The sequence below is a fragment of the Neovison vison genome, chromosome 3 (assembly GCF_020171115.1).
Source record: "Neovison vison isolate M4711 chromosome 3, ASM_NN_V1, whole genome shotgun sequence".
Classification (NCBI taxonomy): domain Eukaryota; kingdom Metazoa; phylum Chordata; class Mammalia; order Carnivora; family Mustelidae; genus Neogale; species Neogale vison.
The window spans coordinates 96399929-96413513 of NC_058093.1; the positions used below are offsets into that span (position 1 = coordinate 96399929).

The window sequence follows — 13585 nt, forward strand, 5'->3', positions numbered from 1 at the left end:
TCAAAGTGTTGTCTGAATTAGGATGGATTTTCTTTGGAACTGGACAGCATTGGTGCCTTTTAGGTTGTCTCTTCCTGCTAATTCTTGCTGAAAATTTTGGTGGAGGATGGGTAGGAAGCTGCCTTACTAAGTACATTGGTCTCCAAAAACAATCAGAGAGACACAAAATGCCAGAGCAGAAAGAGAGTGAAGACCAGCTCTCCCACTTTACACATGAGAAATGGGCCTGAAAATGTGAAGTGATTTGCCACAGGTTATACAGAGAACTAGAGCCTAGCTGGAACTGAAATTCAGTTTTCTTACTTCCAATATACTGCTCCATTAGTTCTTCGTGTTGGTTACTTTATCATTACTTATACTAACTGGGCTGCAGAGAGAATGGAATAATGGCCTCCCTAAAGAAAATCCACTGCTTTTTCAACTGGGAAACCCACTACTGGATTTGTAGATGAGCCGCACTTTTTACCTGTGACCACAGAATTGCCACCTGTCTCCATTTCCTGTTATCAGGGGTAATAAGGAGATTGGATAGGCCAAGCAGAGGTCTCTCCTCTTATCCTCTCCTTTACCTTCATGTGGAATCATGAATGAATAGAGCAGGAACAAAGAGCAGCAGAAGGAAACAGATAACAGAAAAATTGAAAGCCTGGGTCATCTACAATCTAGGGTGGTGGGAGTTGACCTTCTACTTGTTAACTCCAGTGTTCTCGTTGTAAGAGCAGATTCTCTTTTTCTTTTCTTTTCTTTTTTTTTAAGATTTTATTTTTTATTTGACAGAGATTGAGAGAGAGAGAGAGAGAGAGAGAGAGAGAACACCCAAGCAGGGGGAGTGGCAGCAGGAGGAGAGGAGAAGCAGTCTCCTCCTTTCTGAGCAGAGAGCCCGGTGTTGGGCATAGTGCCAGGACCCTGGGATCATGAACTGGACTGAAGGCAGACACTTAGCTGACTGAGCCAACCAGGTGCCCAAGAACTTGTTGGCTCTTAAAAAAACTCTATTACGCAGGCATGGTTACTTATTTTTGGAGCTTTTTTGGGAGTCTGTGTAGTGAGGTAGCTTTGGAGTCAGACAGATTTGTGTAAATTCCATTTTCACTTATTAACTGTGTTACTTGGACAACTTATTTAACCACTCAGAGACTCGGTTTCTTCCCTATAAAGCGGTTATTATAATGTCATCCTCATAGAGTTTTATGTGGATATGTATATATTGAAGTAATATATATAGCATTTATCCAAGAGCTCAGTAACTCGCAATCCTGTTAATTATTCATTCTTTCTCTTTTTGACATAGGAGGGTTCCAGAAATAATTGGAGAAAACCAAAAACTTGATCCTCTTTTTTTAGAACCAAGCTGATACAAACCTACAAGCCAAGGGAGCCAGTATTTGGCCATCCGTCCATCCATCTGCATGTCCCAGGGGTGCACAAATAGGGAACAGTTCAGCTTTTCAGCCACCTTTAAAGAAGCAATGAGAGAGAGAGGGAGAGAGAAGGACTGTTATTTGGATGAACCAGCAAATATAGGGTACTATTTTAGGGAGACTTTTTCTCTGGGTCTATATTGATTTGAATAAATAAGCTAAAACATTTTTGAAATTGTTTCTTAATCTATATAAAAGAAGCATTGAGAAATTCTGCTTCTGCTTAGAAAATAAGAAGGCCTCTTAGAATTAACAAGGGGGTTGGTGGATTTACCATGGAGATCAATGAGTTTAATATATTTTTGGCAAAACAAGTCACAGGAAACATCCAGTATCCCAAGTGTTGTAGCTGAGAGCAAAATGCTCAAGGACTGATCCCATGCCTCAAATGCAGGGCAAGCTTCCTCTGCTGGTTCCTACTTGATCCATTCTTTTAGGAGGACTCTTCAGATTGTACACTTAGAGTCAGGGCTAGAGTGTTCCCTTGTTTCTCCCACTTGGAAACCTGAGGATGTGAAAGTGAGGAAGCGATAGGTGGGGGCCAGAGGCCATGACTGAACTGGAGCAGGCTGACCTGACCCAAGCCATTGGTCACACAGAGCCCAACACTGGCTGGGAGTTTCTGGGGGTCGACAGGTACTCACAAAGCCTCAGGAGCCCAGCTGATTCCCTGAACAGTCTGTTGCGAATGAGATGACTCTAGAAAGTCAAGAGCTCTCAGTTCCAGCCCCACAGGTACTGCGATGAATGTCATGGGCAACCCTATTCCAGGTCCTTCTGGGAACTGGAAATCCTATCTGGATGGAATGACTTTTATTCAACAAAATATTTAATTTGAAAAAGTTCCCTCAATGGGCATTGAGTATGAGTGCTTAACAAGATTCAAAACCAATTTTCCTTAACTAATTTCTTACCTAAATATATTGAGGTGCTGGAGGGACCTTTACATATAAATATGTGGGCTAAATAGGGTGATGCAATATGAGTTCTGGACATAAGCATTTTTATTTATTTTTAGCTTTAAATTTCATTTATTTTTTTAAAGAAGAGAGAGAGGTGCACTAGTTGGCTGAGTGGGGGAGCAGTGGAGAGGGTGGAGGAAGGCAGAAGGAGAGAGACAATTGAGCCCAATGCAGGACTTGATCTCACAACCCTAAGATCATGACCTGAGCCAAAATCAAGACCCTGGTGCTTAACAGACTGAAGCATCCAGCTGTCCCTGGACATATGCATTTTAAAAATGGAGGTGCAATTATTGGAGAACAAGAGATTCTGGAAGTGGCAGACAAAGGGTAGATTGGAGAATGGACTTCTAATTTCATCAGGTTCTGGGGACAGAAGGGAAAGGAGGTAATTAGTTTCTGATAATGGATGCAGGCAGAGTTAACTTCTTGGGATGGGTTGAGGTTGACAAAGGCACAAAATCATGGTATCTCAGTGGGATTTGACTCCTTATTAGGATAAAATGTTATTTATGCACCTGTGATGGTGCATTTCTCTTCAATTCAAATTAGTAATTACTCTCGATCCCTTCTGTATGTAGACAACACAAAAAGAAGTCACCTAAACTCTCAAAATTGTGATAACTCATATTAACAGAAAACTTACCATATGCCAAAGCTGTTATAAGGATTTTTTTTTAAGATTTTATTTATTTATTTGACAGAGAGAGATCACAAGTAGGCAGAGAGGCAGGCAGAGAGAGAGAGAGGAGGAAGCAGGCTCCCTGCAGAGAGAGAGTCCAATGCGGGACTCGATCCCAGGACCCTGAGACCATGACCTGAGCTGAAGGCAGTGGCTTAACCCACTGAGCCACCCAGGCGCCCCTGTTATAAGGATTTTATAATTGTTGACTAGTTTGATCCTTTATAAGATGTGCATTTTTAAAAACTGAAATATAGTTGACACCCAATGTTCCATTACTTTCAGGTGTACAGCATGGTGATTTGACAACTCTACCTTATGCTGTGCTTACACAAGGGAAGCTGCCCTCTGTCACCATACAGCACCATTACAGTATTGATTTTATTCCCTATGCTGGACCGTTCATCTTTGTGACTTACATATTTCATAACTGGAAGCCAAGTATCCCCCCTGCTCTGCTTTACCCATTTTGCCCATCCCCTTGGCAGTCACTGGTTTGCTCTCTGTGTCCACTGGGTATATCACTGTCTTTGTTTATTTTTCTTTTAGATCATATGGTATTTATTTGTCTCTGACTTGTTTCACTTAGCGTAATACTTTCTGAGATGAGCATTTTTATTACTCTTATTTTACAGAGAAAGACACTAAGGCAGTTAGAGGCTAGGTAAATTACTCAGGTCTTGTGTCTGATACATGGGAGAGGCAGGCAGTCTGCCACTGCCAGTCTGTCTGCCTCATACTTGTAATAAGGACATTTTTGTGCTTGAAAACTGACCTGAGCATGTATGGTTGGGTTCACTCACTAACGAGGAGGTCTAGGAAATAAAGGAGATGGCTAGACACGTTGGAGGTCCAGGCTCCCTTGAAATGACAAAGCCAACTTGGTTCATGGTAACTCCTGTCATTTGTTTTAGCCATGTTATTGGTGCAAGCTAGGGACTAGTGAGGCTGTCAAGTCTTGCTAGTCGAATGAATGTGCTGCCAGCCCCAGGATATCACAGATCTGCTGGGGTCAGGATACTCTTCTGAATTCCCTGAGAGATCAGCAGCCCCCAAAACAGCCTATTTAGAATGAGTGATTTGTTGAGTGAGTCATACAAATGAAAATATCCATTTGGACCACAACTGACCGCTCTTGCTTTTTGAGCTCCTTAGTAATTCATAAACCCAATCCCAGTGAATAATAAAATGATTTGCAGCTGAAGGCTTGCTCACATTGTGCTGAAACAACTTGGATGCACAAGTAAATAAATCCTCTTTCAAAGCCCATTAAAGTTTCTAGAAAACATTCACTGCCTCAGCTCAGTCCCTGCAGCCAATAAGCTTCAGGGAGTTCAATATTTAGAGGAACATTAAATCTTTCAGGTTATTGGGAGGCAATTTAACAGGTAACACCCTAACTGGTGGGCAGTGCCCATAGATATAAACATGGAAACATTGTTTTTAAAAGATTCTATTTATTTGAGAGAGAGTAAGAGAGAGCATGAAAGGGGAGAGGAAGAAGTAGACTCCCTGCTGAGCTGGGAGTCCGATGTGGGACTCAGTCCTGGGATGCCAGGATCGTGACCTGAGCCGAAGGCAGTTGCTTAACCAACTGAACCACCCAGATGCCCAACATGGAAACATTTTTGCATGTAGGCAGGGCTCAATAAACACAAATAAATGATCTGTGGTTATAGTGCTGGGCAGTACACTGACATCTATTTATTTATTATTTTTTAAAATTGTTATTTTTTTTCTTTTAAGATTTTATTTATTTATTTGACAGAGAGAGATCACAAGTAGGCAGAGAGGCAGGCAGAGAGAAAAGGGGAAGCAGGCTCCCTGCCAAGCCAAGAGCCCAATACGGGGCTCGAGTCCAGGACCCTGAGATCATGACCTGAGCTGAAAGCAGAGGCTTAACCCACTGAGCCACCCAGGTGCCCCTAAAATTATTTTTAAAGATTTTGTTTAATTATTTGTCAGTGAGAGAGAGAGAGAGCACAAGCAGGCGGAAAGGCAGGCCAAGGGAGACGCAGTGCCCCCTAAGCAGAGAGCCCGATGTGGGACTTGATCCCAAGATCTCAGGATCATGATCTGAAGGCAGACGCTTAACTAACTGAGCCACCCAGGCATCCCCACCAACATCTATTTAATTCACTATTGAAGATTTTGCATTTACAATGAAAATAATAGAAAGCAATACTATTATCATTCTAGAAATAAAGAAATAAAAATGCAATTGAATGTAGAATTATGCATCCTGATTCCTGATATGAAGAAAAGCATGCTTAGTTACAGAAAGAACAGAAGGCAGAGGAAGACTGGAGAGGACCATGGGACTATGGATACTTAATTTGGATACTTGGAAGATGAAAATGGCACTGAATTCCTGAAAATATACTTTATAACACAAAATTTCAAATGTAGAAAGTTGTAAACAATGGTACCATGAACTTCCATATACTCACCAGCTAGTTTCACCAAATATTTTGATGGCATTGTTTTTGTTACATGTATTAATTACACATTTTCAAAATATATGGCATAAAGAGTATATTAATTGAGGACTGGTTAAATAAATCAAAACATATCCATATATTGAAACATTAGGCAGTTATTTAAAATTCATGCATTAAGAGAATTTTCATTTAGATTAGAAATTCTTCATTAGGATGTGAAATCACATGTATAATAGAATTCAGATTTCATTAAAATATAGATATATGCAGAAACATGCAAACAAAATGAATATATAATAACAGTGATTATCTTTGGGTAGTGGGATTATGAGTTATTTTTGTTTTCCTTTTTATGCTTTTCTGTATTTTCCAGAATTTATTCAAAATCCCTTCATAATTTTTTAAAAAAGATTTTATTTATGCATTTGAGAGAGAGAACAAGAGAGAGGATGAGCTGGGGGAGAAGCAGATGGAGACAGAGAGGGAAAGGCAGACTCCCCGCTTAAGCCTGTTGGGGAATGGATTCCAGGACTCTGGGATCATGCCCTGAGCTGAAGGCAAGTGTTTAACTGACTGAGCCACTCAGGCACCTGGAAAACAACTTCATGATTTTGAAAGATAAGTATTTTTTTTCTAAAGCAATATATATATATATATATATATATATATATATATTTTTTTTTTTTTTTTTGCATGTCACTAATATGGCCTTTTGTACTATGGCTGTGATGAGGGTAATATTTCAGTGTCCAAATGAAAGGGTAGAAAGAGAGCATGGGGGATAGAAAGGAAGAGAGATTTCCCTGCTAACTCCGGGCTGGCCTGTGAAGCATTTCCACCTGTCTCTCTTCTAGTGGTATGGCCCACTCCTTTTGGAGAACTCTTTCCATATTTCCTGCTCTATGCAGCATGTCATCAGGCATCTTTATTCCCCCCTGCCAGGGAGGTGACATATTCCTATTCTGCCCTCCAGCACCCAGCACCGTGCCTTGCCCCGACGCATGCTGGCTGAGGTAACCCCGCGTACTCACGGAATAGACAGGGAAGAGTTCCGGCGCGTTAAGGTCCCACTCGTTGATGTGGGAGCCGATCTGGACCCCGGGAAAGCCCAACTCCTTTACGCAGCGCTCCATCTCCTTAACAGCAAGCTCGGGGGCCTGCATGGGCAATGTGCCCAGGCCCACAAACCTCTTGGGGTGGTTCGCAACAGTGGCCGCCAAGTCATTGTTTAAAAGCTGGCACAGATCTAGAGTGTCCTGAGGTTTGGCCTGGCGGAGACAGGTAAGGGAAGATCATATCATTCATAACCTACTTCTTTAGATATTTACTCTAACAACACCACCTGGGCTGGGCTGAATCATGTGTCACTATCCATTGCTTTTACTCCTCAGCAAGCTGGGGGTCACAGTTTGAAATGGCCCCTGACTGCAGAAGACCAAAAGCCAATCACTGCAAAAGTAAAGAAAACTGCTAGTATATTGATGATTAATTAGAAAAATGGAAGTTATAATCAGAAGGGATGGACACAATTACTGGGCCGGTCATCCTATAGAAGAGTTGGAAGGAGGGTGGACCACACCCTCCCACCCATCCAGGGAAACACAGGGGGCCAGCAAGGCGGTGTGGAGTGTAACAGCTCCCGCACACAGGGGGCTGGGCCTAATGAGTGTCCGGTATCACCAGCAGCTCACCTCCTTTTCATGCCTCATCATGGGATGCCAGACTGTTTATGGACCCCTCCTGTCCCTGTGTTCCTCCCTGTCCTTTCTGCTGGCTGCGACACTCAAGTGTTACCTTAGCAAAATATTGATACAGAAAGCTTCTCTTTCTGTTCCCCTAACTCTCCCTTCTTTTTAATTTTTTTAACATCTTAATTTTATTTTATTTTTACATGTTCCAAGATTCATTGTTTATGCATCACACCTAGTGCTCCATGCGATATGTACCCTCCTTATTGCCCAACACCAGGCTCATCCATCCCCCCAATTCCCTCCCCTCCATAACCCTCAGTTTGTTTCTCATAATCCACATTCTCTCATCTGTCACCTTCCCCTCTGGTTTACCCCAATTCTCTTTTCCTTTCCTTCTCCTAATGTCCTCCATGTTATTCCTTATGCTCCACAAGTAAATGAAACCATATGATAATTGACTTTCTCTGCTTGACTTATTTCACTCAGCATAATCTCCTTTAGTCCTGTCCATGTTGATTCAAAAGTCGGGTATTCATCTTTTCTGATGACTGAGTAATATTCCATTGTTTATATGGACCACATCTTCTTTATCAGTTCATCTGTTGAAGGGCATCTTGGCTCTTTCCACAGTTTGGCAATTGTGGACATTGCTGCTATGAACATTGGGGTACATATGGCCCTTCTTTTCACTACATCTGTATCTTTGGGGTAAATACCTGGTAGTGCCATCGCAGAGTCATAGGTTAGCTCTATTTTTAATTTCTTAAGAAATCACCACACTGTTCTCCAAAGTGGCTGTACCAACTTGCATTCCCACCAACAGTGTAAGAGGGTTCCCCATTCTCCACATCCTTTTCAACACTTCTTTCCTGCACTGTTGATTTTGGCCATTCTAACTGGTATGTCAATGTGGTTTTGATTTGAATTTCCCTGATGGCTAGTGATGATGAACATTTTTTCATGTGTCGTAAACATTTGTATGTCTTCTTTGGAGAAGTGTCTGTTCATGTCTTCTGCCCATTATTTGACATGATTATCTGTTTTGTGTGTCTTGGGTTTGAGGAGTTCTTTTTTTTTTTTTTTTTAAAGATTTTATTTATTTACTAGAGAGAGAGAGAGAGAGAGCAAGCACAGGCAGAAAGAGTGGCAGGCAGAGGCAGAGGGTGAAGCAGGCTCCCTGTCGAGCAAGGAGCCCGATGTGGGACTCCATCCCAGGACGCTGGGATCCTGACCTGAGCCGAAGGCAGCTGCTTAACCAACTGAGCCACCCAGGCGTCCCTGAGGAGTTCTTTATAGATCTTGGATATCAACCCTTTGTAGTGTCATTTGTGAGTATCTTCTCCCATTCTGTGGGTTGCCTTTTTGTTTTGTTGACTGTTTCCTTTGTTGTGCAGAAGTTTTTTATCTTGATGAAGTCCCAAAAGTTCATTTTTGCTTTTGTTTTCTTTGTTTTTGGAGACGTGTCTTGAAAGAAGTTGCTGTGACCGATGTCAAAGAGGTTACTGCCCATATTCTCCTCTAGGATTTAAATAGATTCCTGCCTCTTACACTGTTGGTGGGAATGCAAGTTGGTGCAGCCTCTTTGGAGAACAGTGTGGAGATTCCTCAAGGAATTAAAAATAGAGCTTCCCTATGACCCTGCAATTGCACTCCTGGGTATTTACCCCAAAGACACAGATGTCGTGAAAAGAAGGGCCATCTGTACCCCAATGTTTATAGCAGCAATGGCCACTGTCGCCAAACTATGGAAAGAACCAAGATGCCCTTCAACAGATGAATGGATAAGGAAGATGTGGTCCATATACACTATGGAGTATTATGCCTCCATCAGAAAGGACGAATACCCAACTTTTGTAGCAACATGGACGGCACTGGAAGAGATTATGCTGAGTGAAATAAGTCAAGCAGAGAGAGTCAATTATCATATGGTTTCACTTATTTGTGGAGCATGACAAATAGCATGGAGGACAAGGGGCGTTAGAGAGGAGAAGGGAATTTGGGTAAATTGGAAGGGGAGGTGAACTATGAGAGACTATGGACTCTGACAAACAATCTGAGGGGTTTGAAGTGGCGGGGGGTGGGAGGTTGGGGTACCAGGTGGTGGGTATTATAGAGGGCACGGCTTGCATGGAGCACTGGGTGTGGTGAAAAAATAATGAATAATGATTTTCTGAAAATAAATAAATTGGAAAAAAAAGGAAAAAAAAATAAATAGATTCCTGCCTCACGTTGAGGTCTTTCATCACTTACGAGTTTATCTTTGTGTATAATGTGAGAGAATGGCCAAGTTTCATTCTTCTATGCATAGATGTCCAATTTTCCTAGCCCCGTTTATTGAAGAGACTGTCTTATTTCCACTGGATATTTTTCTCTGCTTTGTCAAAGATTATTTGACCATAGAGTTGAGGGTCCATATATGGACTTTCTATTCTGTTCCTTTGGTCTATGTGTCTGTTTTTGTGCCAGTACTATACTGTCTTGGTGGTCACAGCTTTTTTTTTTTAAGATTTTATTTATTTATTTGACAGACAGATCACAAGTAGGCAGAGAGGCAGGCAGAGAGAGAGAGGAGGAAGCAGACTCCCCGCTGAGCAGAGGGCCTGATGCAGGGCTCTATCCCAGGACCCTGGGATCATGACCCGAGCCGAAGGCAGAGGCTTTAACCCACTGAGCCACCCAGGAGCCTCGGTGATCACAGCTTTGCAGTAAAGCTTAAAATCAGGCAACATGATGCCCCCAGCTTTGTTTTTATTTTTCAACTTTTTCTTAGCCATTCAGGGTCTTTTCAGTTTCCATATAAATTTTAGGATTGTTGTTCCAGCACGTTGAAGAAGGCCAGTGGAATTTTGATCGGGATGGCACTGAAAATATACATTGCTCTGGGCAGTATAGACATTTTAACAGTGTTTATTCTTCCAATCCGTGAATATGGATTGCTTTTCCATCTTTTTCTGTCTTCTTCAATTTTTTTCATGAGTGTTCTGTAGTTCCTCAGGTACAGATCCTTTACCTCTTTGGTTAGGTTTATTCCAAGGTATCTTATGGTTCTTGGTGCTATAGTAAATGGAATCATTCTCTATTTCCATTTCTCTATTTTCATTTCTAGTGTATAAGAAAGCAACTGATTTCTGTGCATTGATTTGGTATCCTGTCACATTACTGAATTGTTGTATGAGTTCTCGTAGTTTGGGGGTGAAGTCTTTTGGGTTTTCCATATAAAGTATCATGTCATCTGCGAAGAGAGAGAGTTTGATTTCTTCATTGCCAATTTGAATTCAAATTGCCAATTTGAATACCTTTTGTTTCTCTTTGTTGTCTGATTGCTGTTGCTAGGACTTCTAATACTATGTTGAACAAGAGTATTAAGAGTGGGCATCCTTGTTGTGTTCCTGATCTCAAAGGGAAGGCTGTCAGCTTTTTCCCATTGAGGATTGATATTTAGATAGAGTTGATGAAGTTGAGGAACGTTCCCTCTATCCCTATACCTTGAAACATTTTAATCAGAAACAGGATGCTGTGTATTGTCAAATTCTTTCTCTGCATCAATTGAGAGGACCACGTGGTTCTTCTCTCTTCTCTTATTGAGTTGTTCTACCACATTGATTGATTTATGAATGTTGAACCATTGTTGCATCCCAGGGATAAATCCCACCTGGTCATGGTAGATAAGCTTTTTAATGTACTCTTGGATCCTGTTCACTAGGATCTTATTGATCCTTGGCATCCATATTCATCAGGGATATTGGTCTGAAATTCTCCTTTTTGTTTGGGGATCAAAGCAATGCTGGCTTCATAGAAAGAGTCTGGAAATTTTCCCTCTGTTTCTATTTTTTGAAACAGCTTTAGGAGAATAGGTATTATTTCTTCTTTGGATGTTTGGTAGAATTCCCCAGGGAATCCGTCAGGTCCTGGGCTCTTATTTTTTGGGAGGTTTTTGATCACTGCTTCAACCTCGTTACTAGATATTGGTCTATTCAGGTTGTCAATTTCTTCCTGTTTCAGTTTTGGTAGTTTATAGGTTTCCAGAAATGTATCCATTTCTTCTAGGTTGCTTAACTTATTGGCATATAATTGTTGATAATAATTTCTGATGATTGTTTCTATTTCCTCGGTGTTAGTTGTGATCCCTCCCCTTTCATTCATAATTTTATTAATTTAGGTCCTCTCTCTTTTCTTTTGGATTAGTTTGGCCAGTGGTTTATTGATCTTATTAATTCTTTCAAAGAACCAGCTTCTAGTTTTGTTGATGTGTTCTACTGTATCTCTAGTTTCTAACTCATTGATCTCTGCTCTAATCTTAACTAATCCCTTCTTGTGCATGGGGTTGGCTTAATTTGTTGCTAATTTCCCAGATCTTTAAGGTGTAAAGAGAGTTGGTGTATTCGGGATATTTCAGGGTTTTTTTGAGTGAGGTTTGGATGGCTATTTATTTCCCCCTTAGGACCACTTTGCCATAACCATAGGTTATAAGTGTCTTCATTCTTGTTGGTTTCCATGAATTGTTTAAGTTCTTCTTTGATTTACTGGTTGATCCAAACATTCTTAAGCAGGGTGGTCTTAGCTTCCAAGTGTTTGAATTTCTTCCAAACTTCTTCTTGTGGTTGAGTTCCAGTTTCAAAGCATTGTGGTTTGAGAATATGCAGGGAATAATCTCAATCTTTTGGTATTGGTTGAGCCCTGATTTGTGACCCAGTATGTGGTCTATTCTGGAAAAAGTTCCACGTGTGCTTGAGAAGAATGACTATTCTGTTGCTTTAGGGTGGAATATTCTGTATATATCTATGAGGTCCATCTGGTCCAATGTATCAATCAAAGCTCTTGTTTCTTTGTTGATTTTCTGCTTAGATGATCTGTCTGTTGCTGAGAGTGGCATGTTAAGATCCCCTACAATTAATGAATTCATATCAATATGACTGTTTATTTTGTTTAACAGTTGTCTTATGTAGTTGATTGCTCCCGTATTGGGGGCATAAATATTTACAATTGTTAGATCTTCTTGGTGGCTCAGTCATTGGGCATCTGCCTTCGGCTCAGGGCATGGTCCCAGGGTCCTGGGATCGAGCCCCACATTGGGTTCCCTGCTCTGTGAGAGGCCTGCTTCTCCCTCTCTCACCCCTCCTGCTTGTGTTCCCTCTTTTGCTGTGTCTCTGTCAAATAAATAAATAAATAAAAGAATGATGTAATGTCCTTCTGTATCTCTGACTACAGTCTTTAGCTAAAAATCTAATTTATCTGATATGAGAATCACTACCCCAGCTTTCTTTTGTGGCCCATTGCCATGAAAGATGGTTCTCCATCCTTTCACTTTCAGTCTGGATGTATCTTTAGGTTCAAAAATGTGTCTTTTGGAGACAGCATATGGATGGGTCCTGTTGTTTTATCCAGTCTGCAACCCTATGCCTTTTTATGGGAGCATTTATGCTGTTCACATTGAGAATGATTATTGAAAGATAAGTTTTTATTGACATCATGTTGCCTGTGAAGTCCTTATTTCTATACATTGTTTCTGGAACTTTCTGTTCTGTCACTCTTGGGTTCTTTCTTCTTTTATAGAACCGCCCCTTAGTATTTCTTAAACTGCTGACTTGGTGGTCACATAATGTTTTAGACCTTGCCAGTTGTGGAAGCTCTTTATTTCTCCTTCCATTCTGAATGTCAGCCTTGGTGGATAAAGTATTCTTGGCTGCATATTCTTCTCATTTAGTGCCCTGAATATGTCTTGCCAGTCCTTTCTGGCTTGCCAGGTTTCTGTGGACAGATCTGACGTTATTCTAATGGTTCTTCCTCTGTACAAAAGGAATCTCTTCTCCCAGATGCCCTTAAGACCTCCTGTCAGAATTTATGATTTGTGAATCTCACAATTAAGTGTCTGGAGTCTTTCTAGACTCGTTGATCTTGGGGGGTGTCCTCTCTATCTCTAGGACACACACACTTGTTCCATTCCCCAGAATAGGGAAATTTTCATCCAGTATTTGTTCAACTATATCTTCTAGTCTTCTCTTTCTCCATCCCCTCAGGGATCCCAATAATTCTGACATTGGGACGTTTTGTTGTGTTACTTATTTCCCTAATTCTGTTTTCATGGCTTTTAAGTTGTTTGTTCCAGGCCTCCTCCTGATCCTGCTTTTCTATCTTCTGTCTTCTAGATCACTAATCTGATCTTCTGCCTTGGTTACCCTAGCTGTTAAAGTATTTAGATTAGATTGGATCTCTTTGATAGCATTTTAAACTTCTGCTAGGTTGGCTCTCACTTCCCCCTTAGAGATTCTATGTTCCACTAATGGTCTTCTCCAACCTAGCCATTGCCTGGACAATTTTTACCCTGGATTCCATTTCCAACGTATTATTTATGTCCATATCCAGTAGTTCTGTGGCAGAGGTCAAAGTC

The 13585-nt window shown here is 41.1% G+C and overlaps 1 protein-coding gene across 1 annotated transcript in view; it reads right to left on the reverse strand.

Moving 5' to 3' along the window:
* Window positions 1-13585, reverse strand: part of ACMSD (aminocarboxymuconate semialdehyde decarboxylase) — a 95486-nt gene that overhangs the window by 39640 nt on the left and 42261 nt on the right. The window contains exons 5-6 of the mRNA XM_044242591.1: window positions 6538-6774; window positions 1363-1456 (exon numbers count right to left, since the gene is read on the reverse strand). Of these exons, the coding sequence (XP_044098526.1) occupies window positions 1363-1456; window positions 6538-6774 (331 nt within the window). The remainder of the gene's footprint in view (window positions 1-1362; window positions 1457-6537; window positions 6775-13585) is intronic.